The sequence below is a fragment of the Pollicipes pollicipes genome, unplaced genomic scaffold, assembly GCF_011947565.3.
Source record: "Pollicipes pollicipes isolate AB1234 unplaced genomic scaffold, Ppol_2.1 Scaffold_4002;HRSCAF=4701_pilon_pilon_pilon, whole genome shotgun sequence".
In the NCBI taxonomy this organism is placed as follows: Eukaryota; Metazoa; Arthropoda; class Thecostraca; order Pollicipedomorpha; family Pollicipedidae; genus Pollicipes; species Pollicipes pollicipes.
In genome coordinates this window covers 3,374,433-3,401,311 of record NW_023596420.1, presented here as the reverse complement: position 1 = coordinate 3,401,311, position 26,879 = coordinate 3,374,433, and the positions used below count along the sequence as shown (strand labels likewise).

Sequence of the window (26,879 nt, the reverse complement as noted above, 5' to 3'; positions counted from 1 at the left end):
GCTGTCATGGTCCGCGGCTATAGGCCCCCACGGCCGCCCATTCCGAGTGTTGTTGAGATGTTGACTTAACACCGGAACATGCATATTTGCTTGTTCGGGATGGGTTAAGACTCCCACTTACGTTGCGGCTCAAGATTGAGAAAGAATCCCCACTGCGTGTTCTGCTAACGGGATTCAGGTTTGAGCGAGGTGGTTGTGCTGTGTCGTGACACCGACACGCGTGCAGTGTTTAATATATGCATTGTTGACCGTCAGCTGTTTGTTGCTCGGGGCCACGGTAACGACCATCCGCTCCACTGGCGTCGGGCCAGTGCGGCGCGGTGCGTATCCACACATCACCCGCAGCGGTCTGCTCCGGGCACTGCGCGTCGCACGAGATGTTCCTCCCGGCTGGGAATAAACCTTGCCTCCGCTCGTTATAAACGGGCATGTGGCTGACCACCGGCGATGGATGGATAGGGGGCCACATCTAACGATGGTGTCAGCGAAGGATTTGTCAGGGTTCGTATCGTGGAGGAAAAATTTCCGAGACGAACTTCTTCTGGCATGGGAATGCCTTCCCTTGCCTTGAAACATGCCTTGCCATGGCCTGTTTGGAAGGCTTATGTCGCGGCATATATCCTGTTCCGCAAGTATCATATATACCATATATCATAATGCTCACATATCTCGTCCCTCAAGTCTCACGTATTCCTTTTTAGATTATCCTTGACCTAAGCTGTCATTCGCACATATACTGCCCTGCAAGCCTCACGCATTCTGCAAATTCCACACCATCTCATCCGCGTTAGCTCAGCGGAGACGAGCAGTCGGTAGTTGGTGTTTGCTGTCGGCCTTCGAGCGACCATCAAAGCACAATGCAGATGTCATTTGTTCACGACAAAAACCTAGCTGAGACTTTCACTCTTTACTGAGTTTTATAGTGAGCGTTACACTGCCGCGGCTGTTCATCCCATTCCCCCACGAGCTGACGTGCTAACAAATGCAAATCCGAACGGCTGGGGGAATCGACACGTGCCATTCCGTTAAAAAAGAAAAAGGAAAGCAGCAAAGATAATGCTTAGAAGCAAATATATTCTTAGAAACATCAAAACAGGACAAGCGTCCCTCTGTCGTATGCGCGAAATGCTTTCGCCCACAGTTTTCCATTTCCAAACGTGCCACAATATATCGAGGCGTTGAAGAGCGCCAGCGCTTTGGTAACTAGCAACAACACAGCGGTCCGCGCCACCCACACACCTCAGGTGTTCAGAGACTTCACGGCACGCACCAAAGCCTCCTTGGCTTTCTTGGCTTCTAAGCCTCTTGGCTTTGGAATCGCCGATAACTGTATACATAACCGCGTAAAGGACGGTGGTTCACCAGCAACCGATACAAAACAAATAACAGCGCTATTTGAACGAGAGGCCTACCCTACCGAATGTCAGCACGAGAGGTCTGCCCTACCGAAAGTCAGCAGGCCTACCCTACCGAATGTCAGCGATCTGACGCTAGCCATCCGCACACCCATTGGCCGGATCGGGGCGTGGACGCCGCCGGCATTCAAAGCAGCAACACAGACGCCCGGTCCAATCGGGGGCGATCCAGACCCCATAGCAAGCAAGCTTTACAAGCTGCCGCTCGCGAATTCAACATGTAAGTGGTGAAGGCGTGGAAAGCTTTTCTCAACAAGTCACGTAATCTATACTGCTTGCTCTAACGTGGGTGTGATCCTGCGCTTACGCGGTTCCAACTCAAGGCATTGCCGTGACGTCATCAGGACACGTGACGTCAGCACTGAGAACAGTCGACCGAGAACAGCTGCGTGTAGAACTCGGGCGGCGACATGTTCCGCTGGTACTTGAGCAGCATCTCCTGGATCTTTTGCTTGCGGCGCACGTGCGGCGGGTGGCTGCTGCGGGGCGGCCACAGGCGGCAGTCAGCGGCTGCGGTGACCCCCGCAGGTCGGGCCCAGCAGCACACTCTGGAGACGCTCATACGTCGGTACCGATCAGACCGACGATCGCTTGCCATGTAGATCAACGATTATCGCTCGCGCGTATATGTAGAATTTCGAGACTTCTTTGCAGGTCACTCCTTTGAGTGACGCCACTCCTTTGAGTAACGCTCACTCATTTGAGTGACGCTCACTCCTTTGAGTGATGCTTTGAGTTATTCCCTGCGTAAGAAATGTGCAAACGACAATTCCCAGATTGACAGCAACGTGCAGCATGCCCAAAGCCTCCGAACAATTAACGTTGGCAGGATAATTAATTCACAACCAAGGCTCCGTAGAGCCTGCGGGTGTTGGTCGAAAAAATGACCACATAGTAATGAGTCAGTATTTCTGCATCTACAACCGGAATCCAATGCCGTGCAGTTCCGAGAGATTCCCAGGCGGGTGGCGCCACGTACTTCTCGTTCTCCAGGCGGCGGCGGATGCAGACGTTGATGACGGTTTGCCTCACCAGATGGCCCAGAGATCGCCTGCTGACGACCATGCCTTCCACCAGGGGCGACGCAAATGTCATCCTGGAGAGAACATGCATGAGCGATATGACAGTCTCCTTATACAGCCACATGACGACCAGAAGGCGCAACCCCGTACGCAGCAAAACGACCACATCAATCAGGAGACGTGGCTCGAAACCTACATTGAACTGTGCGGTTTCGTCCCATCCGACAGCCGACGATGGGCCACACTCACGCATCTCTGACACCAAGGACCTACTTTCCGGCCGGCCCCTGCAGGTGGATGCGGTAGAGTCGGTTCTGGAGGGCGTGGATGAAGATGATGTAGGCGGCGGTGTCGGCGGCCGCCCTCTCCTGGCCGGCGGCCAGCGGAGGCGGCGGGGGCTCCAGCTCCGCTGCCGGCGCCAGGACACAGGCCGGGGTCAGTCGGCTGGTGAAGTGGCCGGTGTCCGGCGCTGGCCGCCCCGCCGGACACCTGTCCGCCGGCACTGGAGTGGCGCGTAAGGCGCGGCGCCAGGCGGAGACAGCCGACTGGCTTGTGGACCACATTGATCGCGCTGTTTCCTATCGAATTAGTAATTTGAAGCCTGATTTTGCTAAACACGCAACGAATCAAGACCGTCCCAAATGTGCAAAAGTTAGTGTCGCATCAAGACGAATGCAGCATGGCAAGTGATTTGCTCTTCCAAAAAAACAAACAAAAAAAACAACAAAATAACAAAAATCCATCACGCCGCTGGTCCAGCAATGAAACGGCATCACATTACAAGCATCTCATATTTTCTTTCACGCGTCGACACCCTCCCGTGCTCACATCAGCACCCCGCTCCTCCCATCTCCCCCAGACTGACCGGCCGGGAACGACAGATGGTCGTCGTAGCTCTCCAGCCAGACGACGAGCACGGGCGGGTCGGGCCCGCCGCGTCGGCGCGCCTCCGCCGCCGCGCCGGCCCGGTCGGCCGGCAGCGCCGGGCTCGGCACCACGAACGCTACCTCGCTGAGCGCGTCAGCCCAGTAGAGCGCCCATCGCGCGCCGTCAAACGCCAGCGGGCCGGCGGCCGGCGGCACCGCTGGCGGCGACGCTGCGGACACGCGCGGCGCCCGTCAGACGGCACCGGTGGACGGCCGTCGCGTGCGCTCGGGGCTGGCGACGACGCATACGAGGTGGATGCTCCAAGATAGCGACGCGACAGTGATGACACATCATGGCAAAGGCGCAGAGGCAGTACGTGACGCACGACAACTGGCCATGAGGGATAGCTGTGCCGACTTCGGACGGAGGTTGCCGCAAGCGCCACGAAACACGGCAAAAGCAGGATGGAAGGCCAAAAGGTAATTTACCGATGTGCGCTTCATCGCACCGATGGTCAGCCGCCAGCGCCGTCCAGTCATCGAATCGGGGCGCTTGATACCGGACCGCCAGGTTGGCACACCATGTGGGATTGCGCCCTAGAGTTCGAGCTCGACTGTTTGACTAGTTACACGGTATGCTGGTGACGGGCTTTGAGAGGTCAGGTCAACATGGGACGGCCGTGTCAGCACATAACGTGGCGCATATAAAACACAGCCATAAGGGGGCATGTACAGGGCGCGCAAGCGACCTCGCCTCATTTCATTCTTCAACATTGTTTCTCATGGATCACGCGGGCGGGTGGCTTGAATCGAGCCCCACGCATTTCAAATTTGGGGGTTGGCCGTATTTAATATGTCCGGACCAGGCGGACGCACCGCTGCCCACGTCTCACCGTCGAGCCCTGCCGCAGCTAGCGGCCCAGCCTTTCGTCCGGACCAGGCGCCATCGAGCCCTGCCGCCCTGCACGGCGCCGCACCGCACAGCTGACGTACCTGGCCGGTGCTGGGCCGTGTTGAACGAGGTCTGGGGCCGGCCCGTCCAGCCCGGGTGCACCGTCACGTCCACTGGCCAGCCCAGAGACAGCAGGAACTCGGTGAACGGACCGTCCAGCGCGCCCAGCGACGCCTGCGCAGATGGAGCGGCGCCGTTACAACACCGCCGACGCACGCTGAGTGGATGAGCCGCTCGTGGTCCACAGGGTCTTGGCGTAGCGTTAGAGGACTTAGTACAGGTTTTTGCCACGATATCTTTTATATTGTGGCTTCATTGTGCAATCTTTTTCTTAGTGGTTTGACTACGACATACTAATCCAACCTTCTAATAGATACAGCAGGGAGTAACTCTGTAACTGATGTTGATGTATCAAACAAGCAAGATGGTCATGAGTAATGACACATACACAAGAATAGAGCCATGTAAAATATTACCCATGCTCACCCTGAGGTCAGATCAGTAACTAACAAACCAACGACAAACCCAATTATTCACGTCAGCATCAAGAACGCCCTCACCAACCGCCTCCACACGGCAGCGAGGCAGGAGCGTACCCCGTTGGTAAGCACGCTGGCGGCATCTGTCTGTCCGTCGCGCACGTAGTACACGTGCACGGTGTCGCATGTGCGGAACGTGGTGGCATCCAGGGCGTCCAGGTCGGCGGCGAACCCCTCGGCCAGAGCGTCTAGCGCCACCAGCTGGCGGCCCGCCCGCCAGGACGGCTGCCAAACAGAGACGGCTCCGGTCAGACGGGAGCGCACAACACAGACGGCTGAGTCAGGCAGACGCGCACAACACAGACGGCTGAGTCAGACAGACGCACACAACACAGACGGGGTGAGTCAGACAGACGCACCCAACACAGACGGACCGAGTCAGACAGACGCACACAACACAGACGGCTGAGTCAGGCAGACGCGCACAACACAGACGGACTGAGTCAGGCAGACGCACACAACACAGACGGCTGAGTCAGGCAGACGCGCACAACACAGACGGACTGAGTCAGGCAGACGCGCACAACACAGACGGACTGAGTCAGGCAGACGCACACAACACAGACGGCTGAGTCAGGCAGACGCGCACAACACAGACGGGCTGAGTCAGACGGACACACATAACACAGACGGCTGAGTCAGACAGACGCACTAACGCAGACGGGGTGAGTCAGACAGACGCACACGACACAGACGGGCTGAGTCAGACAGACGCACACAACACAGACGGCTGAGTCAGATAGACGTACTAACACAGACGGACTGAGTCAGACAGACGGACCGAGTCAGACAGACGTACTAACACAGATGGGCTGAGTCAGACAGACGCACACAACACAGACGGCTGAGTCAGATAGACGCACACAGCCGCCAGTGGACACACACATTGAGAAAATAATTTTATGAACACGTAAGTGTTATTTACAATCAAATTCAAGTAGCAAATACAATACATAAAGACATATACGATATATATAGATAGATAGATAGATATATATATATATATATATATATATCTATATATATATATCTATATATATATATATATATATATATATATATATATATATATATATCTATATCTCTCTCTCTCTCTCTCTCTCTCTCTCTCTCTCTCTCTCTCTCTCTCTCTCTCTCTATATATATATATATATATATATATATATATATATATATATATATATATATGCATATGTTATATTATATAAGACATAATATAGACAAATAGATATATAGACAGATACGATACAAATACAAGACATACATTTGCGAGTGTGCCTTCATACACAAGTATGACACAAACGTGGCGTCCATTGGACGTATACATTGGCGACAGCCGGTAAGGCGGGTGGAGCCTGCTCTTGAAAACAGTCACATCGCAGAAGAGGCAGCTGGCCCCATATGGAAAGGCAACATACCGTGAATAAGAAAACGAAGGCAGACAACCATCTTTCAAATATCACAAATATCATCAAAAATCTCTTTAACGGCACAAATAAGTGATCCGGAAACATCATTTGGGGCAATCTTCTGTTATACGCCCCCGCCTTAACCATGTACCTTCCGTAATACGCCCATAACCGTAACAGTCCGCGAGTTAGACGTGGAGTGCGGCCTCGTGCGCACGCGCATCGTGTGCAGTTTCACTCGTCACCTTAATGTTCGACCTGCGGACGAGTTCGACGAAAAAGACGACAAACAGACCGACAGACAAACAGACAGAGATACCTCGCGCAACTAGTATATGAGATGAACAGGACGCTAACGCCGCCACATCGGCCCGGTGCCATGGTCGCCCGGCCCGGGTCGGCTGACCTGCAGCTGCTGGCGGGCGGCGCCCACGGCACAGTCGTCCAGGAACTGGAAGTGGCTGAGGAAGAGCCGGGCCGTCTGGAACTCCTGGCTGGGTGGCGGCGGCACACACTCCGTGTCCAGGTTCAGGCCGCTGGCCGTGCGCACGGCCGCCGAGCGACGCGCCAGACCCTCCCGGCTCGTCTAGAGGAGGGGTGCCTGGTCAGTGGACACACGGCAGGAGCAGACAGGGGGCTGGCGGCGATACGGACTTTACCAACACGTTACATCAGAGTGAGCGCGGGCCCCAAAGGATCACTAGGTGACTAAACCACAGTAAACGAGCCAGTCCGTCTCGAACCGTGTCATTAGATCATTGCCGGACCTGCTGTCTAAACCGGCCCTGATTCCAGCGAGGCCCCGACTCCGGGGCACTCCTCAGCCACCGCACGGCTTCGGAGAAGCCGCCCTGATTCCAGCGAGGCCCCGGCTCCGGGGCGCTCCTCAGCCACCGCACGGCTTCGGAGGAGCCGCCCTGATTCCAGCGAGGCCCCGGCTCCGGGGCGCTCCTCAGCCACCGCACGGCTTCGGAGGAGCCGCCCTGATTCCAGCGAGACCCCGGCTCCGGGGCACCGTTCGGCCACCGCGCGGCTCCGGAGAAGCCGCCGCTGACGCGGTTCAGCCCCAGCCCGAGCGGAGCCCTGGCAGCCTCACCTGCTGCTCCATCAGGTGCAGCATGCGGTTGTGCTCCGACGCTGACTTCTGGTCCTGTATCAGCGACTCCAGGCTCGGGATGGACCGGTCCCTGCCGAAACACCGGCCAATCAGCGCTCAGCGATGGGGCGTGATCCCGCCGCCCACTGGCAGCAAAACTGGCATCACATTGAGGCGAACAGAGGGGGTAGTCATCTGCCATTACGCGTGGCTGATCCCGGCGTATGATTTTACCCCGCATAGTCGGCTCATTCCCACGTTCCAGGTTCCGATAGAAGCGCACGTAGCTCGTTCCACGTATGAAACTAGCCCGAAATGCTGCGGATATCAGTTGCAGACTAATCACCCGCAGACAAGCGCACCGGGCGAGCAGCGGGCGCGGTCCGCCTGACGCAGGTCCGGGCTCCGCCCGCGGCCTCCGGGCAGCACGGAACTCACGCCTTGCGCACCCCGCCTGGCGCAGGCCCGGGCTCCGACCGCGGCCTCCGAGCAACACGGAACTCACGCCTTGCACACTCCGCCTGGCGCAGGTCCGGGCTCCGACCGCGGCCTCCGAGCAACACGGAACTCACACCTTACACACCCCGCCTGGCGCAGGTCCGGCCTGCGACCGCGGCCTCCGAGCAACACAGAACTCACGCCTTGCACACCGGGATGCGGTCCACCGTCTCAGGGAAGAAGGCGGGCGTGTGCGGGTGGCGCGCGGCCGCCTCCGACATGGGCAGCGGCCGGCCCGGGTTGGCTGACGAGGCGAGACGGGCGCCGGACTTGTGGCGCGGCAGGTGGCGCAGCTGCAGCATCCAGGCGGTGCGCAGCGACGGGCCACGCATCAGGCAGGTCACCGTCGGCTGCGGGTCTGCCGGGGAGACGGTCAGGTCATGACAGGGACATCAGGCAGGTCACCGTCGGCTGCGGGTCTGTCGGGGAGACGGTCAGGTCATGGCAGGGACATCAGACAGATCACCGTCGGCTGCGGGTCTGTCGGGGAGACGGTCAGGTCACGGCAGGGACATCAGGCAGGTCACCGTCGGCTGCGGGTCTGTTGGGGAGACGGTCAGGTCACGGCAGGGACATCAGGCAGGTCACCGTCGGCTGCGGGTCTGTCGGGGAGACGGTCAGGTCATGGCAGGGACATCAGACAGGTCACCGTCGGCTGCGGGTCTGTCGGGGGAGACGGTCAGGTCATGGCAGGGACATCAGGCAGGTCACCGTCGGCTGTGGGTCTGTTGGGGAGACGGTCAGGTCATGGCAGGGACATCAGACAGGTCACCGTCGGCTGCGGGTCTGTCACGGAGGCCAAGGATACTGCCAAGACATGTCCGCCCCCAGGTGACCTCACTTCCGCCAACACCGCAGTTCCCGCGCCGTCCTCAGCCACCCGTCACCACCCTCGTCGCTATCCAGCCCTGCAGCACGCTCCTGTCCCCGGTCACCCCTGCAGCCTACCCTCGTCGTTGCCGAGCGGCTGCTCGAGCAGGGCGATAAGCAGGCTCTCGGCCACAAAGTACTTGAACTGTGCGAGCCCTGCGCGCCTCTGGGCGGGCGCGGCGCCCGGGTGACAGTGCTGCAGCAGCGACGCCTCGGTCAGGTGCGTCGACAGCGACGACACACCGCTCGGCGACGGGAAATAGTCCACCTGCCAGCGGCCAGCGGCAGGCGTGTCAGAGGGCACAGGTCACGGCGGGAGACGACGCACCGCTCAGCAGTGGGAGGCAGTCCAGGCAGCGGGGCGGGGCAGATGTCAGAGGGCACAGGTCACGGCGGGAGACGACGCGCCGCTCAGGAGTGGGGGATAGTCCAGGCAGCGGGGCGGGGCAGATGTCAGAGGGCACAGGTCACGGCGGGAGACGAGGCGCCGCTCAGGAGTGAGAGGTAGTCCAGGCAGCGGGGCAGGGCAGACGCGTCAGGAGGCACAGGTCACGGCGGGAGACGAGGCGCCGCTCAGGAGTGAGAGGTAGTCCAGGCAGCGGGGCGGGGCAGACGCGTCAGGAGGCACAGGTCACGGCGGGAGACGAGGCGCCGCTCAGGAGTGAGAGGTAGTCCAGGCAGCGGGGCGGGGCAGACGCGTCAGGAGGCACAGGTCACGGCGGGAGACGAGGCGCCGCTCAGGAGTGAGAGGTAGTCCAGGCAGCGGGGCGGGGCAGGCGCGTCAGGGGGCACAGGTCACGGCGGGGGACAACGCGCCGCTCAGGAGTGAGAGGTAGTCCAGGCAGCGGGGCGGGGCAGGCGCGTCAGGGGGCACAGGTCACGGCGGGGGACAACGCGCCGCTCAGGAGTGAGAGGTAGTCCAGGCAGCGGGGCGGGGCAGGCGCGTCAGGGGGCACAGGTCACGGCGGGGGACAACGCGCCGCTCAGGAGTGAGAGGTAGTCCAGGCAGCGGGGCGGGGCAGGCGCGTCAGGGGGCACAGGTCACGGCGGGGGACAACGCGCCGCTCAGGAGTGAGAGGTAGTCCAGGCAGCGGGGCGGGGCAGGCGCGTCAGGGGGCACAGGTCACGGCGGGAGACGAGGCGCCGCTCAGGAGTGGGAGGTAGCGCAGGCAGCGGGGCAGGGCAGACGCGCCAGAGGGTCGGGTCAATGGAGACACTCTGCTCAGGGAGGGCGAGTGGCCCATCTGCGACAAAGGTAATCGGATCTAAACGGGACGGGTTATGAAAGTGTCAGCCCCACCAGCGGCGATAACACACACTTCGGGACGACAGGGGCTTCTAGGGGCTACTTCAGCCCTAGTGGACGGGACATGAGTCAGTGATCAACGCTGCCCCAGGGCCAGCACCACCGATTAGCGACGGCTCCGTTGTTATGAGAGCAGCGCCGGGCTGCGGTCACTGCCGAAACGCGCGCTCCTCTGCCCCGGGGGACTGCCGCCGAGCCTCTCCGCGAGGGCATCTGTAGCCCGCAGCCACCAGGCTGACCTGCTCCATGAGGACGTAGAGCAGCGCCTCAGCCGCCTCCTTCACCCGCATGGAAGCCGGCTTCAGCTGCTTCTCCTGCTTCATCACCGGCGGCTCCCCGTACTTAGCCTGGCGAGGCAGCGGCATGGTTGGCCTGATCATCATCAGATGCATCTCATCATGATCACATCACAGATCCATCACACCAGAACACGCCGCCTCAAAAAGGCGAGTTAGCCTCATCACAGGAAGCGGTGCGTTCGGGGACCCCTCCAGGCCGTATGGGCAGACCGAGGCATCGTTTAACAGCATGCAGAACCAGATGCATGTATCAACATGAAATAACCACAACAGCTGCTGCCGGGAGACAAGGCAGGACACTACACCAGATGATGGTAACAAGTCGACGTCACTGCCGGCGGAGTCTGCCAAGGAGGCGGAGAGGTGAACGGGGATCGAGCCGGGCCGGCATCTGATCAGCACAGGCGGTGGACCGAGTCTGCCGAGGAGGCGGAGAGGTGAGAAGAAGACGGGTATCGAGCCGCGGACAGCACCTGATCAGCACAGGCGGTGGACCGAGTCTGCCGAGGAGGCGGAGAGGTGAGAAGAAGACGGGGATCGAGCCGGGGACAGCACCTGATCAGCACAGGCGGTGGACCGAGTCTGCCGAGGAGGCGGAGAGGTGAAAAGGAGACGGGGATCGAGCCGGGGACAGCACCTGATCAACACAGGCGGTGAACGGAGTCTGTCGAGACAGGCAATAAGACAGCGCCTCAATGACCGGGAACGTCGCAGCACTCCGCATCACCTGACCGACACGTGGCGCCCCAGCGTCGGCGCCGGCTGTCGCTCTTCAAATCGCGCGGCGCCGGCCGGCCTCACCTGGGACTTGGAGCCCGATATGCCTAGCTCGACCACCTCCAGCAGTGTGGAGAGCGTCTCCCGGTCATCCAGCAGGTACGGGTGCTCCAGCAGCCACACGGACACGCACCGGAACGCGGCCACGATCGTCGAGTGCAGGTCCTACCGCGGAGGCGGGTTAGCGGGCGGGCCGATGGGCGCCGCGCCGGAGGTGCCGGCGTGGCGCGGGCGCGGCGCTCGTGACGCCGGACTCAGCGCCGCGCCGGAGGTGCCGGCGTGGCGCTGACGCGGCGCTCGTGACGTCAGACTCAGCGCCGTGCCGGAGGTGCCGGCGTGGCGCTGGCGCGGCGCTCGTGACGCCGGACTCAGCGCCGCGCCGGAGGTGCCGGCGTGGCGCTGGCGCGGCGCTCGTGACGCCGGACTCAGCGCCGCGCCGGAGGTGCCGGCGTGGTGCTGGCGCGGCGCTCGTGACGCCGGACTCAGCGCCGCGCACGGCGCAAGCTTGCAGCGCTGCCCTTCCAGCGAGGCCAGCGGGCACACTATTACGCGGGTCATTGGACACTGTCGTTTGTCATCTGAGACTTTCATTTGACCATCTAGCCAAACAATCCCAACGCACAGCCACGCATCCATTCCAATTACAGAGGCTGCTAGAGCTCCTGAAAAGGGTGCGATGCGCACACTGCCAACGGAATTGTGACAACGTGGCCCCCCTGTGTCATTTGAGCTTTACGACGCACTCAGCCACTGAGGCTACATGGCGTCGCCTGCCTCTCACCCTGGCAGGGAGGGCGAGCACCGCGAGGAGTCGAAACCCATACCTCCGGTTTCCCAGACGCGCAGTGGTTATGCAGATGCATTAACCACTACACTACCGGTACCCCCCACGCGGCCCCGCACCTGCAGCCACTGGGTTTACCTTCATCCATCGTAATCGACCCACACCCAAACGACCGCGCAATGAGCTCTCGCAAGCCCACTCGGTCAGACCACCGGCGCGTCCGGAGCCGAGGCGAGCTCGACCTGCGCTGACCTTGGAGTGCGCCGGCGGCGGGCGCGAGCACTGGTGGCAGATGTAGTCGCAGAGCCACTTCACCGCACGCTTGCACTCCATCGCGTCTGGGGGACGGGACGCGACGCTGAGGTGCGCGAACATGACGCGAGGCTGGGGTGCGCTCGCCCGGGCGCCATCTCGCCAGCGAAACATGACGCAGGGCTGAGATGCGCTCGCCCGGGCGCCCTCTCGCCAGCGAAACATAACGCAGGGCTAGGATGCGCTCGCCCGGGCGCCCTCTCGCCAGCGAAACATAACGCAGGGCTGGGATGCGCTCGCCCGGGCGCCCTCTCGCCAGCGAAACATAACGCAGGGCTAGGATGCGCTCGCCCGGGCGCCCTCTCGCCAGCGAAACATGACGCGACCAACGAGGGCGGATGTAGCTCCATGCGGTAGCTGGCGACTTTTCTCGAACCACGAGGGCGCGGCACTCCAACACGATAGTACATGCAGCGAACGCGCAGCGCGTCTCTGGTCGATGCACAGTTAAAATGACCACGTGAGGCGCACACAATCAGAACTCACCGGGTCTTCTCCGAGCTGCATGGGATGACATTGTTGAATTAGACAAACGTGTGGGGCTGATGCCAGTAGCATCCGTAAAACTCGGGCCAGCTTTGTAAGGACGGTATTTGCCCAGAGTGCCGGCAACGCTGCACCGGGTAAAACAGCAACGCATCACAACTAGACAAAACTGGCGACCGCCATCGAACGAACGCTCCCGTCTCCCAGCATCACGTGCTCCCGTTCGCTACAGCCCACACTGCTCTGGGAAGGGCCCCAGCTCGGCGAGCGCCGGCCCGTACCCTGCTGCTGGAGTCGCACGCGCGCCAGGCCGGCCAGCAGCTCGAGCGCCGCCAGCGATATGTTGAGATCGGCCTTCCACGAGGACATGAGTCGGTGGCAGACCAGGTAGATGGCGCGCACGTACAAGCCGCGCGCCGAGTCTGCGGGCAGCCGCGCAGGCAGCGGTCAGCCGACCGCCCCCCCAGGGGGCGAGCGGGGCGGGCTGGACCGTCACAGACCGTCACAGGCCACCGGTCGGGTCTACAGAGGCGCCGCCCCACCAGGGGGCAAGCGCCGACCGATACGACGCCGCCGGGCGAGAGGGATGCACCCTCCGTGGCTTAACACGTCTCATTCAATGACACTGGTATGCATGTGGCTATACTTGATTGTTCTGGATGTGTTCTAGCCTCAAACTGTTAGCAGTTGCAGCAGGTTCATGTATCACAGTATCTAATGAGCCGGGCTGGGACCCGAGCTGGTAAGCCGATTGTGAGCTGGATCGACAATCAGCGGGCTCCGCTACAGCGGGTCAGCGCCAGATCTAGCGAAGCAGCCATACAACGCCGAAGCAACCACGGATGTTCAAGCACCCATCGATTGTAATCAACGCGGTTCCTCGCTGACAGACGAGGTAAATAAGCCACACCCGCAGCCCTGCACCAGTGCAACGTGCACACCTGTGCACACACATTTAGTGTATCGTGCTGAACCAGACAAGCACATCCACCAAAAGGCCTCCATCTATACCCACCACCATCATCTTACGGTGCAAACACGACAAAACGGCTCGCCGCTTGGGGGCGAACTGGGAGCTAATTTATTATGGTAAGTCATTGAATGAATTGTCTATCACAATGCACCGTTACTTCATACTAACTGTCCGTGTCTTCACACCAGCTAATCTACGTCGAACGCTGGAAAGGTGAAGACCAGAAGCCAATGTCGCGCCCTACCCCACACCACCACAAGCCCGGTGCAGCCCGTGCTCTCCGAGTCCCGTTCGGGCATGCCGCTCACGCCGCCACCACGCGGTACCCAGAGAAAGCTTCACTTCCCAGCTCGGCCGGAAGGAGTGAGACCCGCGCCACCATCACCCGAAGGCGGTGCAGTACCGGAGGCCGTGAGTGGGGACGGTGCCACCGGCCGGAGGGGTAGGGGGCACGGACGGGGGCTGGGGTTACCAATAGCCGGCGGCTCCTCGGATGAGTCCTCTGGGAAACTGGCGTCACTGCAGGCGCTCAGGCTGTCGGGCGCCGCTGAGGACAGGCGCACACGCCGTTCATGGCCCAGTCAGGCGCGGCGCACGCCCCGGGCGCCGCTCGGGGCGGCGGCGTTACCTGCGCTGTGGCGCCATCCCGGCGCACATCCGACGGCCTCCCCGGGCCAGCCGGGCCCGCAACAGCAAACGAAACAACAAAAACAAAAACACGCCCAGGAATGGGGACACGTTCTGGGACGGCTTCCCAAATAAGTGCGCCACAGGCACCCCCGGTCACGCGCTACCGTCACCGTAACGTCACTCACACTGGCGCAGAGACGTGACCCGCAGAGCACATCGCCACGGCACGCCAGACGCCCCGCAAGAGCGCTCCCACTGGCCTCCCCGCGGACCTGCCATGTGTCCCCCAAGCCACCAGATGTCAACCCAGGATGACGAGTCACCTGACCTGTGACCTTTCCGGCGAGTCCCCTGACCGTCTACCGCTGACCCACCTGAGGAGGCAGCCTGGCCAGGTGACATGGGGTCCGGCATCATCTGGCTGGACTCCTCGTACAGCGCGCTGTCCTGTACGCACATGAGCAGCCCGCCTGCGCGCAAAATGGAGCCGGATCAGAGTCGTCCTGGCCTGTTCCGTATGGAGCACACAGGGATCGAGCCGGATCAGCCTCGTCCCAGCCTGCTCCGCATGGAGCACACAGGGATCGAGCCGGATCAGCCTCGTCCCAGCTTACTCCGCATGGAGCACACAGGGATCAAGCCGGATCAGCCTCATCCCAGCCAGCTCCGCACGGAGCACACAGGGATCGAGCCGGATCAGCCTCGTCCTGGTCTGTTCCGCATGGAGCACACAGGGCTCGAGCCGGATCAGCCTTGTCCTGGTCTGTTCCGCATGGAGCACAGGACTCGGGCCGGATCAGCCTCGTCCTGGTCTGTTCCGCATGGATCACATAGGGGTCGAGCCAAATCAGCCTCCTCCCAGCCTGCTCCGTTGACGTAAGGCATCGAATATGTACATCTACACGAACTGGTAACCACCCACAAGACTACAAGCCACCTGGCTCTGTCAGTAATTCAAAGCAATCCATGGTGACATGAAGATGTGCACCACTTCACTGCCGGAAGGACGTGCCGGACAGCGCCCGCCTAAAACGCATCCTGCCGCCCGGGAATGTCGGCCGCGGAGCGTCACATTCTCGCCGCGGCGGCGCGTGGCGCGTGCCCACCGAGCATCATCTGGCAGTTGGCTGTGTCCGTCTCCTGCTGCAGGCCACTGATGAGGAGGCCGACCAGGCGCGGCCGCAGCTGCAGGAAACTGACGGCCGGCCGGTCGCCGCTCACCGGCTCGCGGATCGTCAGTCCCTGGCGGCGAGCGCGCACACAGGTGTTCACACTCGCCGTACGGACGCCGACAGCTGCTACACGCTGGCGGCCGTCCGGTCTTAATGCTGTAAGCCACCGAACATGTGACTGACGGCCGCCCCAGGGGGCAGCACCTGTCCGCATCAGCCACTTTCCGTAACTTCACTGATGGTCAAACATAGCTGCGCCACAAAGCTGGGACTGCAGCCCGGCTAACGCTTGACGCCACGCCCGTGCCTGCAGCCACACTGCGGCACCGTCGGCCACGAGATCACGCGCCCTTCCGCCACGGTCCGTCCCGCGCCGGGCCGAGGCCGGCCGGCCGGCCGCCTACCTGGAAGTGGAGGGGCAGCGCCAGCATGGAGACCAGTAGACGGACAGAGGCCCGCCGCAGCGCCGAGCCCGGCACGTCGCTGTCCCTGCAGCCGGAGACACGGCGTCAGTGACCAAACAAGGCGGCGCACGCGTCATGATCGATCCCAGCATGAAACGCAGTCAAACAAGGCGTGTTTGCTGCCTCCAGCGGCACCTTTCGAAGGCCATTGATGTTACATTGCATGGAACCAGAGCATACACGGCCACCTCTAGGCATTACATTTACCGCTTCTCGAACGGATTTGATGACCTCATATTTAGGGATGCATATTCCTATTCAAATCACTATGATCAGTGAACAACTCAACAACAACAGCTCCGTCGAAGCTCTCGGCGGCAGTGGCGTCCTGATGCGGTGCACCGTGTCAGTGGCTCACCTGATCATGATGGGGTGGGGCGAGGCGATGATATACTGCACCGCGTCAGTGGCTCACCTGATCGTGATGGGGTGGGGCGAGGCGATGACGTGGTGCACCGCGTCAGCGGCTCATCTGACCGCGATGGGGCGGGGCGAAGCGATGGCATGGTGCACCGCGTCAGCGGCTCATCTGATCGTGATGGGGCGGGGCGAGGCGATGACATGGTGCGCCGCGTCAGTGGCTCACCTGACCGTGATGGGGCGAGGCGAGGCGATGACGTGGTGCACAGCGTCGGTGAGTGCAGGTAGCAGACAGTTGACGCCGTCCAGGTCCAGTTGCAGCAGGCTGGAGGAGTTCAGCAGGATCGCCGCCAGGTTCTGACTCACCTCTGACGTCTAGCAGTAAGGACGACGGCGTCATCAGCAGGACAGTACCGGTCGCTGGGTCCGGCACGTATCCCGTCACTCGGGAGAGGCGGCGTCATCCAGCCCTCTCCCTAAGGATTATCACCCCAAAGGCCCCCGCCTTGCCTTGCTCCCAACGCCTGGTCAGAGCTCTGGACTTAACGACGACTATCTGGCTACTCGAAACCCCCGACTTCACAACAGGACGGCCCCTCGCCGATCCTGGCGGGCCGGCACGCGGCCGCCTCCTCTCACCTCGCGGTCGGACAGCGCCTCGTGCAGCACCAGGTAGAAGCTGGCCAGATACGACGGCAGGATGTCCTCGGCCGTCTTCTTGGCGCAGAACACGCGGCACAGGGCGCCCAGCGCCTCGGCACGGCCGCGCTCGAATTTGTCGGCCGTCACGGCAGCGGGCAGCTCGGACGGCTCCGGCGTCTGCGAGCTGGTCGACGACTTGCGCGAGTCCAGGTACGCCGCGCTGGCGCGCTTGCTCTGACCTGACGGGGGGGGGGGGGGGCGGAGGTCACGAGCGGCGCGTCATGGTCACGAGCGGCGCGGCATCGCCAGTCAAGTGGAGCGCCGAGAAGCTCTTCGTGATGGGAGCAACAGCTGAGCCGAGTGCTATTCTCGTATTTAGCCAAGCAAAACCGCATGCCAATGCAGCCAGGCCGCGTCGACAACACAGCTGATGATAACAGACCCTGTCAACACCGTGACACTGCGCCAGGGAGCATGTCGGGCTTACTAACATCTCAACAACGGGCGAAGCTGAATCACAGGCGGCATCCTGAGAGCGTACCCTCGCAGGTGCGCACGAGCCCCGCCCAGACATACCCTGGGTGCGTTTGGCCGAGCTGAGAACGCTGGTGCCGACCAGGGCAGCCTCGAACAGCCAGGCGCCGAACAGGTGGAGGATGCTGTTGCACTTGGGTCGACCAGGAGCCAGCTGCAATGCCTGCTCAGGTAGTCCTGGCAGCGAGGGTGGCATAGTCACGCCACTGAACAGCTGCGCACCACAGCGACGGTGTGCGATGCGGCAGGCATTCAATGAAAGCAACGTGTTTATTGTACACAAACCATTTTCTTACAAAGTAGGTATATCTATGTGATACTATCATAGCCTTCTCATCAGTTGCCCCACCCACGATATTGTAAAAACAATAGTGAGATGGCACACAGTGGTCATGCAAGATGTCACCACACATAATAAGACAAAAAGGAAAGCTTACGAGCCCACATTATCATCAATACCAACCATGCTCGAGCAAAAATCACACCGAACCGCGTCCACGTCTACGTCCGCCGGCCACGACTCGGCCAGCGCCAGCACTCACTGAGCGGCGACGCGGCAGCGGCGGCGGCAGCGGCAGCGGCAGCAGCAGCAGCAGCAGCGGCGGCGGCGGCGGCGGCAGCAGCGGCAGCGGCGGCCGGCTGGTGCGCCTGGCCGGCGCCCGGTGCGGCGGCCGGCGCTGGCGGCTCGGCGGCGCCCGGCGAGCTGCTGGACGAGGCCGGGGACGCGCCAGCCGGCGGCACGGAGCTGCGCGAGCCCAGGCTACCGATGATCGAGCTGCGGCTCGCTGTCAAGAGGGATGCGAGTTAGGGAACAGGAACCGGGCGAGTCGATACTGAAATGATGAGCCCGTCATCCATCAAGAAACTTTCGTTCTCTTTCGTTTCGGTTGTTATGAGAAATCATCTACCACCATGAATTGCCACAACGTTATTGCGGCATTTCCTAATTCGGCCGTCACGAACTTGTTTTTTTTAAGCATGGAGACTCAGACACATTTCCTTGAGCTAAAAGAAACCGAGAATACGGGGCACACACCAGAGCTTCGATATCCTAGTCGCACACGAACCTCTGTTACGATGGGCGGACAAAAGAGAGCGAGAATTAGACAACCGCGCGCTCCGTAACCGCTCCGACGTGCCGCGATAGCTGCAACTGCCCTCGGACAGACGGAGGCGGAGGAGCAGCCCATCGGCGCACCTTTGTTGGCCGAGCCGGAGCTGAAGCTCTTGGTGGGTCGGCGCTGCACGGGCGGCGTGACGTTGCTGCCGGCGCCGGCCGCCGTCGGCGCGGCACCAGAGCTGTCCTTGCGGGCGGCCGGCTCAGCCGCCGGCTCCGTCACACCTGGCGGCGCGGCCGGGTCGTCAGGCGCCGCCGCACGCCACACCATGTGTCCCCGCTGTGGCACCCGCAGCGCCAGCCAGGCACGAGACATACACAGACTCGTCCGCGCCCGGCCGCACGGGCGCACCAACGGCAAGAGAGCAGGCTGGCTGCAGCATGCACCTGAAAGCGACCGCTCTTTGTTGCTGTTTATTAGCGTTTCTGGGCGCGACAACGGCATTCAGCGTGCCCAAAAACGTGAAAACGTCTGTGAAAGAATGTAATCCAACGGGAACCTTCACGATAAATATCAAAACATGTGTATAAGCGGCCAACAACTTTTCATGCACAAAACATAATTTATTGGCATGTGTCACTTCAAATCGCACTCTCGGAAAAATAGGAAGACTGCTCAGCAGGCCAGTACAAACTCGCTGACACAATACTGTCCACATGATGAGGACATTATCTACTAAGTTAGCAGAAAAAACGAAAAATGGTTCAAAATAGTTTAAACGCGCTACTTTTCTAGCAATCGTCTCTCAGTTCATCGCTCAATTCACACACCCTATGGTAAAAGCCAGCCTTCCAAAGCGGAGATCCGTCGCCACGCAGCCTCACCTCGGTGCGCGACACCCCACCCACACACGCCCCTCAGTGCGGCGCGGAGCACGCCCCTCCGCCTGAGGCCACTGACCGAGGAAGGCGTTGACGAGCAGGGCGACGGCACGCACGGCCCGGTGGTAGATGGCCGGCAGCTGCGCCAGGCACGGGTGCTGGTGCGGCTCGATCACCGCCTCGCTGCTGATGGCGTACTGCAGGAACTGCTGTGTGCTGCTCACCGACGCCGCGCTGCTCATCTCCACCGGGTTGCCTGGCAACCGGGAAGCGACGTCAGCCGACTGGGAGTGATGCGCGATGTTCTTACCCACGTGGGATGAGGTGGCAGCGTCGGAATCGCGTTACAACACAAACGGGGAGACCAACTCATCTTACGGTGGTGGGGCACAAACAAAGCTCGTGCACACCTGATCCAAATAGCATAAAATGCCATATTTGCATTTGCATTTGGCATAATCGGACGCCCACACGTAAAGATGGCCGTTAACGCATGTCATTATAAAGAGCAAAAAATGGCGGCTTAATGACTGCGTGGAGGGATATCACGGGTCTGATATTACGTGAGACGAGGCTGACCATAATCAGAGGAGATGCAAGAGGTAACACAGCAGTCAGTGACCCGTTCGCTTACACGGCGGCAAGCTCAGTCGACTGGTACCAGGATTGTACAAGGACGGGACGAAACATACACCAGAAGCACACAAGGCTCCGGTGGAAATGGCCACGTTTCGTTTCCCGATCTTCGCTCTAACAGCTGCTTGTCCCCAAAGGCGGTGATCATGCTGCTGGTATACAAGGATTCACAAAACTGTTCATAACATATAATCCGAGGGGCAACGACCCTGAGCCAATCAACAACCACGGCAATCACTGTGCTGAACGAACTCACAACTACGACAATAGCTGTGCCGCGCAATCAGATGGTACAATGCCAATCGGATGATGACTGTTAACTAACAAACTTCATCAATGAGCATGCACCACCAGTCCAGACGTCATCGGCGCCACCGGCCGTTACCTACCAATCGTATGCAGTATGCGGTACCAGGTCTGCGCCACGGCCTCTGCCGACATGGCCGCCGGCACCGCATCCTCCTCCGGGACGGCCAGCGTCGGGAAGCCCGGGCCGTACATCGACTCCAACAGGCGGGCAGTCAGCGCCGTCATCACGCAGCTCCACTGGTCCACCAGGCCCGGACGGTGGCGCCAGTGCAAGCAGCTCTCCCTGAGGGCGTCACAGGTCACCTACAGTCACCCCAGGTCAGCAAAGCAACCACAGGTCGCCACAGGTCGTCATGCAGCTCCACTGGTCCACCAGGCCCATATGGTAGCGCCCATGCAGGCAGCTCTCCCTGGAGGGGTCACAGGTCACCTAAGGTCACACCAGGTCAGTGCAGTGACTTCAGGTCGTCACAGGTCATTACGCAGCTCCACTGGTCCAGCAGGCCAGGACGATAGAGCTAGTGCAAGCAGCTCTCCCTGGGCACGTCACAGGTCACCTAAGGTCGCCTCAGGTCTGCGCGGCAGTGCCAGGGCGCCACAGGTTGCGTCATAAGCTCAGCAGTTTCCCGGGTTGGACAGGCCTTACCATTACAGGCTCGCCCTGAGAGGTCGTCGAAGGTCATCATGGTGATCAGCAATACACGGTCTCACAGGACCACAACACCATCACGACTCTCCATCACCGACACCAAGGTTGTGTCCAAGGTGTGTGCATCTGTCCACAAGTTATGCCCGTGAAGGCATAACGCGAAAGTCATCCATTGATCGGACAGCGCTCCTATTTCGTAAACCTTCAGCCAGCGATGCGTGGTGGACCTCCGTCCCGCCCTTCAACCAGCGACACATGGTGGACCATCGTCCCGCCCTTCAGCCAGCGACACATGATGGATCGGCGTTCCGCCCTTCTGCCAGCGACGCATGGTGGGCCGCCGTCGTCCCGCCCTTCAGCCAGCAGCACATGGTGGACCTCCGTCCCGCCCTTCAGCCAGCAGCACATGGTGGACCTCCGTCCCGCCCTTCAGCCAGCGACACATGGTGGACCTCCATCCCGCCCGCACCTGAACGTTTTCCAGAGCGGCGGCGGTGGGAAGCACTTGCAGCATGCCTGGATCCACACCTCGAACAGCACACCCAGAACCCGCTCGTACATCTGGTCACCGATGTCGTCTGAAAGTAGGCCAGAACTGAGGCGTCTCCAAACGCTGCAGTGCGATGGCACAAAACACGTATAACGATATTTGGATACTTTGTGCGTTTTTGCATCAGCAGGATGTCTTTGCGAGACGCATGCGAAGGTCAGATAACTTAGTCAGCTCGTCTCGTGTGGCCAACGCGCAGTCGATAGTGACGGTCACTGCCACCTAGACATTGCCGACCTGGCGCAATACGCGGCACAGGAGTGCGCCAGGTCCGCGAGGCGTACCGAACGGCGCCGGGCACCGTAGGACGACCCTGACGCCTACCCTTGACGGTGGGCGGCGCGAGCAGCGAGTCGTTGACGGTGAGCAGGAACAGCAGCAGAGTGGACCAGGTGTCCGGCTCGAGCCGCTCCGACTCGTGCGTCAGCGTCTGCACGGTGCGCAGCACCCGGTGACAGAGCACCGCCTGCCGGTTGATGGTGTCGACCGCTGCCGGGCGGCGACGCCGGTTAGACACCAGGCACGGGCGAGGGGGGGGGGGGGCGTGGCAGGTCTTGGCGCAGGCGCAGGCAAATGAACAGCAGCGTGGTAGCTAGCACCACACTACAGACAGCTAGCTACAGATAGCTAGCACCACACTGAATGCGCTTTGCCTTATGGAGGACATATGTATATGCTGAAAAAATTATACAGTCATACTTTAAATAGTTTCGTAGATTCTTCACGACCGGAACTATACATGGACTGTTTGTTCAAGCCACTCGTGCCCCGCTGGAAACTTCTCCAAAGCAGGATGCGGACCCATCACGCCCATCATAAAGCGCATGTTGTGTCCCTTGCACCTGTCCCGCCCTTTCGCAAGCCCATGGCAGACCTTAAAACTTGACATTTGGACTACACTGCATGGTGCGGACTCACACCCCTAGCACTACTACTCAGACTTGAGCGCAACTCTCGGCGTCCCTTCCCCGACAGAAGTCCCTCTCACACTCACACTGGTCGCTGCGTGGCACGAACAGGTTCTGCAGGTGGTTGAGCATGCGGCGCGAGTAGAGGTTGGGCCGCTCGCGCACCGCCTCGGGCACACACAGCTTGGACGTGGGCAGGAGCGCTGTCAGCCACTCGCAGTACACGTTGACGCAGTCTCGGATGGTGTCGTGTTCCGACAGAGGCAGGCTCAGGCCGTAGCATATCACCTGGACGGAGGGGTGCCAGACGCCTCGTCACACTACGCCAGACCGTCACAGCATCACAACGCGGATGCGCCAGTGGCGTGAGGCAGCGATGGGACCGAGCAGCGCTCAATGGGCTGGGCAGACGGTGCCGGCGGCGGCAAGACATCGTCGCGTGATGGACGCAGTGGGTCCGAATATTGATGGGCGACAGCACTCAGCGAAGCACTTCACTGTACTTGGCTGCCTGGCATGTCTTCCACTCATGCTAGCTAGTGTAACTGAAAAGCTCAACAGAATACACACACACAAAATGGAATAAAACCTGTGCAGAACAATGGTGGCGACACCATTGACCCCAGCTCACCTCCATGCACCAATCGACCTCATTGGCTGCAGCCAGCGGGCTGGGCTGGGGCGCGGCCGTGATGCCAAGCGTGCCCGCCAGGCCACGCACCACAGCTGCCACCACAGTCTGGCCGGCAGCCGGCGGCAGGCGGCTCAGCACGCTCCGTGTCTCTGACTCGCGGTCATGCACGGCGATACTGAGCGACACCCAGTCGCTATACATAGTGGCAGCCGTGTGATCTGATGGAGGGCACTAGTGCAGATAGGATGGTTCACTCTGCATTTCTGAAATGACAGCATGTCAGGCATGTTATTGCCATGAGTCAATGACCCTGTATTACATCAGTGCAGTAACATATTGCAGTGCAAATTGGCCAATACAGCATATCAAAGGGTAACCTTTTTGGCCACAAGTAGTCTTAAACATCAGACAACACCTTAATCTTTCATCATGATTTGCAGCTAAACCTGAACATAATGCAACATGTAATAAGACAATGCATGGTGAGTATGACACTGTTTTGGTTGTAAAATACATTGGTAGTAATTATTTTCACAACATTTTGTTGTAAGATAATCAAAAGCCATATGTCTAGTTCATGCTCCAACCAGCATTCCAAAATTTATCCAGTAGGGTGTGCACTAGGATGCAAATATCACTTCATTCTTCAAGAATCCTGGCTCTCTGGTGGCCCCTGTACTGAACCCAAACATCTGACCTGCCCAGCCTGTTTGTCAAGCCTGAGGCACTTATATACTGGGACAACAGCCATCAGGCTGATGCTGATTGGCTGATCTTGAGCGAGGAAGGGACAACAGGCAGTGAGTTCCAAGCCAGGGTGTATACCACAAAAATATATACATCCCTACCATCACGTGGCCAAATATTGGAACACTGATGCTCTGTGGCATAAGTACAGTTTGTACACAAGTTGATATCTGAGTTGACTTCTGTAATGCTAGAGTGCAAGTTGAAGAATGTTCCTGATGTGATGAATGAATGAGGAAATGAATGAAAGAAGGAACCTTGGAGAAAGGATTTCAAGTGGTGTCTCATAGCTCATATCATATCAGGTTGAAGTACAATTGTTTTATTTCCTTACAAATTTGATAATTTTCACTTGCAACTCATCTCTGGATACAACATTCTGAAACTGCTTTGCTGTTTAGTTAGGTTTAATCTATCCTTACTCTCATTTTAATCAGTTACACTTACTGGGCCACAATGCAATACAAACATGCCCCTGGCCATGTATCATAGATAAAAATAAATACCAAAATTGAAGATCTGAAAAGCTATAAACAGTGGAACAAAGAGATAAATGTATGAGTACCTACCAATTGATCCCTTGTGCACAGTTAAACATACATATCAATGTAAAAGCACCTACTGGTTAATAGTTGCTGTGCAGTTAAACATACAGATAAATATAAGGGCACCTTCTGGTTCATAGTCTGTGTGCAGTGTAACAAAAATGTATTGGTATTGGGAATGATACCTTGCAATTGTTTAACACAAACTGGCAGACGGGCATGATACTACATCCCTGCACACACAAATTTTCTGAGCCCTTTCTGATAAGGAAGCTTACAAATGTGGTGTCCGCTTAACCATACATCCACAAATATTGCAGTATTCTGTATCCTAAAAGACCCATAACAAATATTTTGTTAAAAGACATCACCATTTTTCCTTGCAACTGAAAATATGTGCAGAAATGCAGGAACTATTTAGATCCGGCTCTCAAGGAATGTAACCAACTGAAATCATAACATATAGGCAAGGTTGCGATGTTCACGCTGGATTATGTTTACCTAGACGGAAAAATTTCCACACAATGGCCAAGAGAAGCAAATACCTAGGCCTCACTCAAAGTCCATCATTGGACAACGTCAGCGCCGTGAAAGAAGCACATTCCGCTCCACCTCTCGACATACGCCTCGCTGCTGGTGTTGTACTGTCCTGCGCATTGCTTTCGACAACAATCAAGGACAGCAGTATGAATCAGCTGAGTGGACACCAAAATATCAGAAACTCTAAAATACTGCCCCGCAAGCTCATTATAAATTAGGAAAATTAATCCATGAGCAGGCCTCGGGGATAGCTAGTCGTCAAGTGAATGCTATTTGAACACAAGCCACATTAAGTTGAGAGTTCCATACATGCAACAAACACAAAATGTAATAAAGAAATCCCACCAGTTTTGGAAATTAATCCTTGTCGGCTACCTGATGTGTCATGAGATGCGTCAAAATACCCTTATCTACTGAAGTAAAACACCGGAGGTGCCGAAATACACCATAAATATAAACTCAAAGGACATTGTGATGTTAACATCAGTCATTGTCCGGCCGCTTGCTCGTTCAAAACAGACCAGCTGTTAGACCGTCTCATGCGTGACGGGTTAAATGTACCAAATTGAGGGTGGATCCAAGGGGAGACCACCTGGACTAAAGCAGGATGGTGTGAACCGTGGTCTTCCATAAAGTAACCCAGCTTGCAATAAATGCCACATTTATAAGGCTTAAATAAAATCTGAGCATTTTTATTGGGATAAAAAATTTTTTTGCAACACTTTTTGATACATCAAGCAAAATCCGATGATATTTTCTTTTTCATCAAAACAAATTTTGGACTCCCCTCCAGCCAGGGCTGCTTCTCCCCAGGGCGGTGCTCTGGATCCGCCATTGTCCCGAATATTGTTTTAGATTTCGTTCGACATGCCCATGACACACAAATTCTCCCACAACTGGTACTTCAGGAATTATCTCAAGCTATCACAGCACTATGGCTCCGTTATCACCTGGTTCCTGAAGCTGCCGGTCGCCTGTTCTCGGAGGGTTGATCCAGGACTACCGCTGCTGGGCGGGCAGCGAGACCGGCACACCACACGGGCCAACTGCTGCCGGAAATTCGCCAAAATATGCTCCTACAATTAGGTTGTGTGCACTTCGCCGCTTCTTTATTCCGCTGCATCTGTGCCTTCAAAACAAAAGCAACGTGGTCACGGAGTCCCAGGAGCAACGGGCTTAATTGTTACATAATAATATATTAGTAAAGTGAGGGAAGTTACTTGCAGCTATACACATGTAGCTAAAAACAACGAGTTGATTACGCCGTTACTAAACAGAGAAGTTGCGTTGTGTGGCGGAGTAACAAACCGTGCCCACCTATGTAAATGAGAACAAATGGGAAGAACCCTTCACCAATGCAGAGGTGTCCCCGATTTTTGTTTTACCCTGACAACATATGATCTATGTTTTTTCTCGGGGTTATATCATAGACATTTGCTCAAAAGTCACAATTAACGATCAGCTGACAAATCCACGTACAGCATACATATATCACAAATATAATTGTAAGCAAATGCACGTACGTAGACGTTTTGTAAACGAAAATGTTCGCAACATCGCAGTGATTCGTATCCCGGATGTGCGTAGGCGCAAGCACTTCCAACCGACCACGTACGTACCGCAATCATTCGTAATGCAGATCCCCAAGAAAGCAAAGATCGCAAGTTGCATATATTCGTTAGTAGTAAATGTTTGTAACGCTATTGTTCGTCGACGCTTATGTACCTAAAATCGCAGTCGTTCTAACAGCAAATGTTTTGCAACATTAATGTCTTGTATAGCATCTGTTCGTATACTCAAGCGTTCGCATCGCACATCTTGGGATGCCTAAGGCGGAAAACGGCTTGAAAGTAGGGGGATACTTAATTGTCAGTGATTCGGCTCGGAATAAGTAATACTGTTGGTTGTTTTAGCTGGAGCTGAAGTGACATCAAATTCGGACGGGCGTGAATGTATGTCGTGGATCGCCACACAGGTTGAATCCATTGTATATGCGGGCCTCACGGCCCTACATCT

The 26,879-nt window shown here is 58.2% G+C and overlaps 1 protein-coding gene across 1 annotated transcript; it reads right to left on the bottom strand.

The window, feature by feature from the left end:
• Window positions 1-1,083: 1,083 nt before the first annotated feature.
• Window positions 1,084-24,922, bottom strand: LOC119093402 (ral GTPase-activating protein subunit beta). The gene is made up of 31 exons (XM_037216358.1): window positions 24,825-24,922; window positions 23,029-23,294; window positions 22,484-22,685; window positions 21,814-21,978; window positions 21,409-21,517; window positions 20,371-20,573; window positions 19,425-19,601; window positions 18,684-18,748; window positions 17,949-17,988; window positions 17,449-17,583; window positions 16,870-17,111; window positions 16,457-16,605; window positions 15,811-15,895; window positions 15,341-15,476; window positions 14,609-14,704; window positions 14,077-14,151; window positions 12,913-13,053; window positions 12,632-12,646; window positions 12,086-12,171; window positions 11,074-11,214; window positions 10,213-10,320; window positions 8,746-8,935; window positions 7,939-8,155; window positions 7,300-7,390; window positions 6,610-6,789; window positions 4,852-5,019; window positions 4,297-4,429; window positions 3,307-3,533; window positions 2,711-3,015; window positions 2,395-2,511; window positions 1,084-1,894 (listed from the first exon to the last, which is right to left on the bottom strand). The coding sequence occupies exons 2-31, from the start codon at window positions 23,230-23,232 to the stop codon at window positions 1,771-1,773; spliced, it is 4,326 nt and encodes a 1,441-aa protein (XP_037072253.1). The 5' UTR covers window positions 23,233-23,294; window positions 24,825-24,922; the 3' UTR covers window positions 1,084-1,770.
• Window positions 24,923-26,879: the final 1,957 nt, after the last annotated feature.

What these genes read in the sequence shown, in the direction of transcription:
- LOC119093402 (XM_037216358.1), bottom strand. Translation starts at nt 23,232, where the DNA reads ATGTATAGCGACTGGGTGTCGCTCAGTATCGCCGTGCATGACCGCGAG. An exon ending in CGCTGCCGCGTCGCCGCTCA is followed by an intron (nt 17,584 to 17,948) that starts GTGAGTGCTGGC and finishes CCTCGCTGCCAG; the next exon opens with GACTACCTGAGCAGGCATTG. An exon ending in CGCTGCCCCTCCACTTCCAG is followed by an intron (nt 15,477 to 15,810) that starts GTAGGCGGCCGG and finishes GCTCGCCGCCAG; the next exon opens with GGACTGACGATCCGCGAGCC.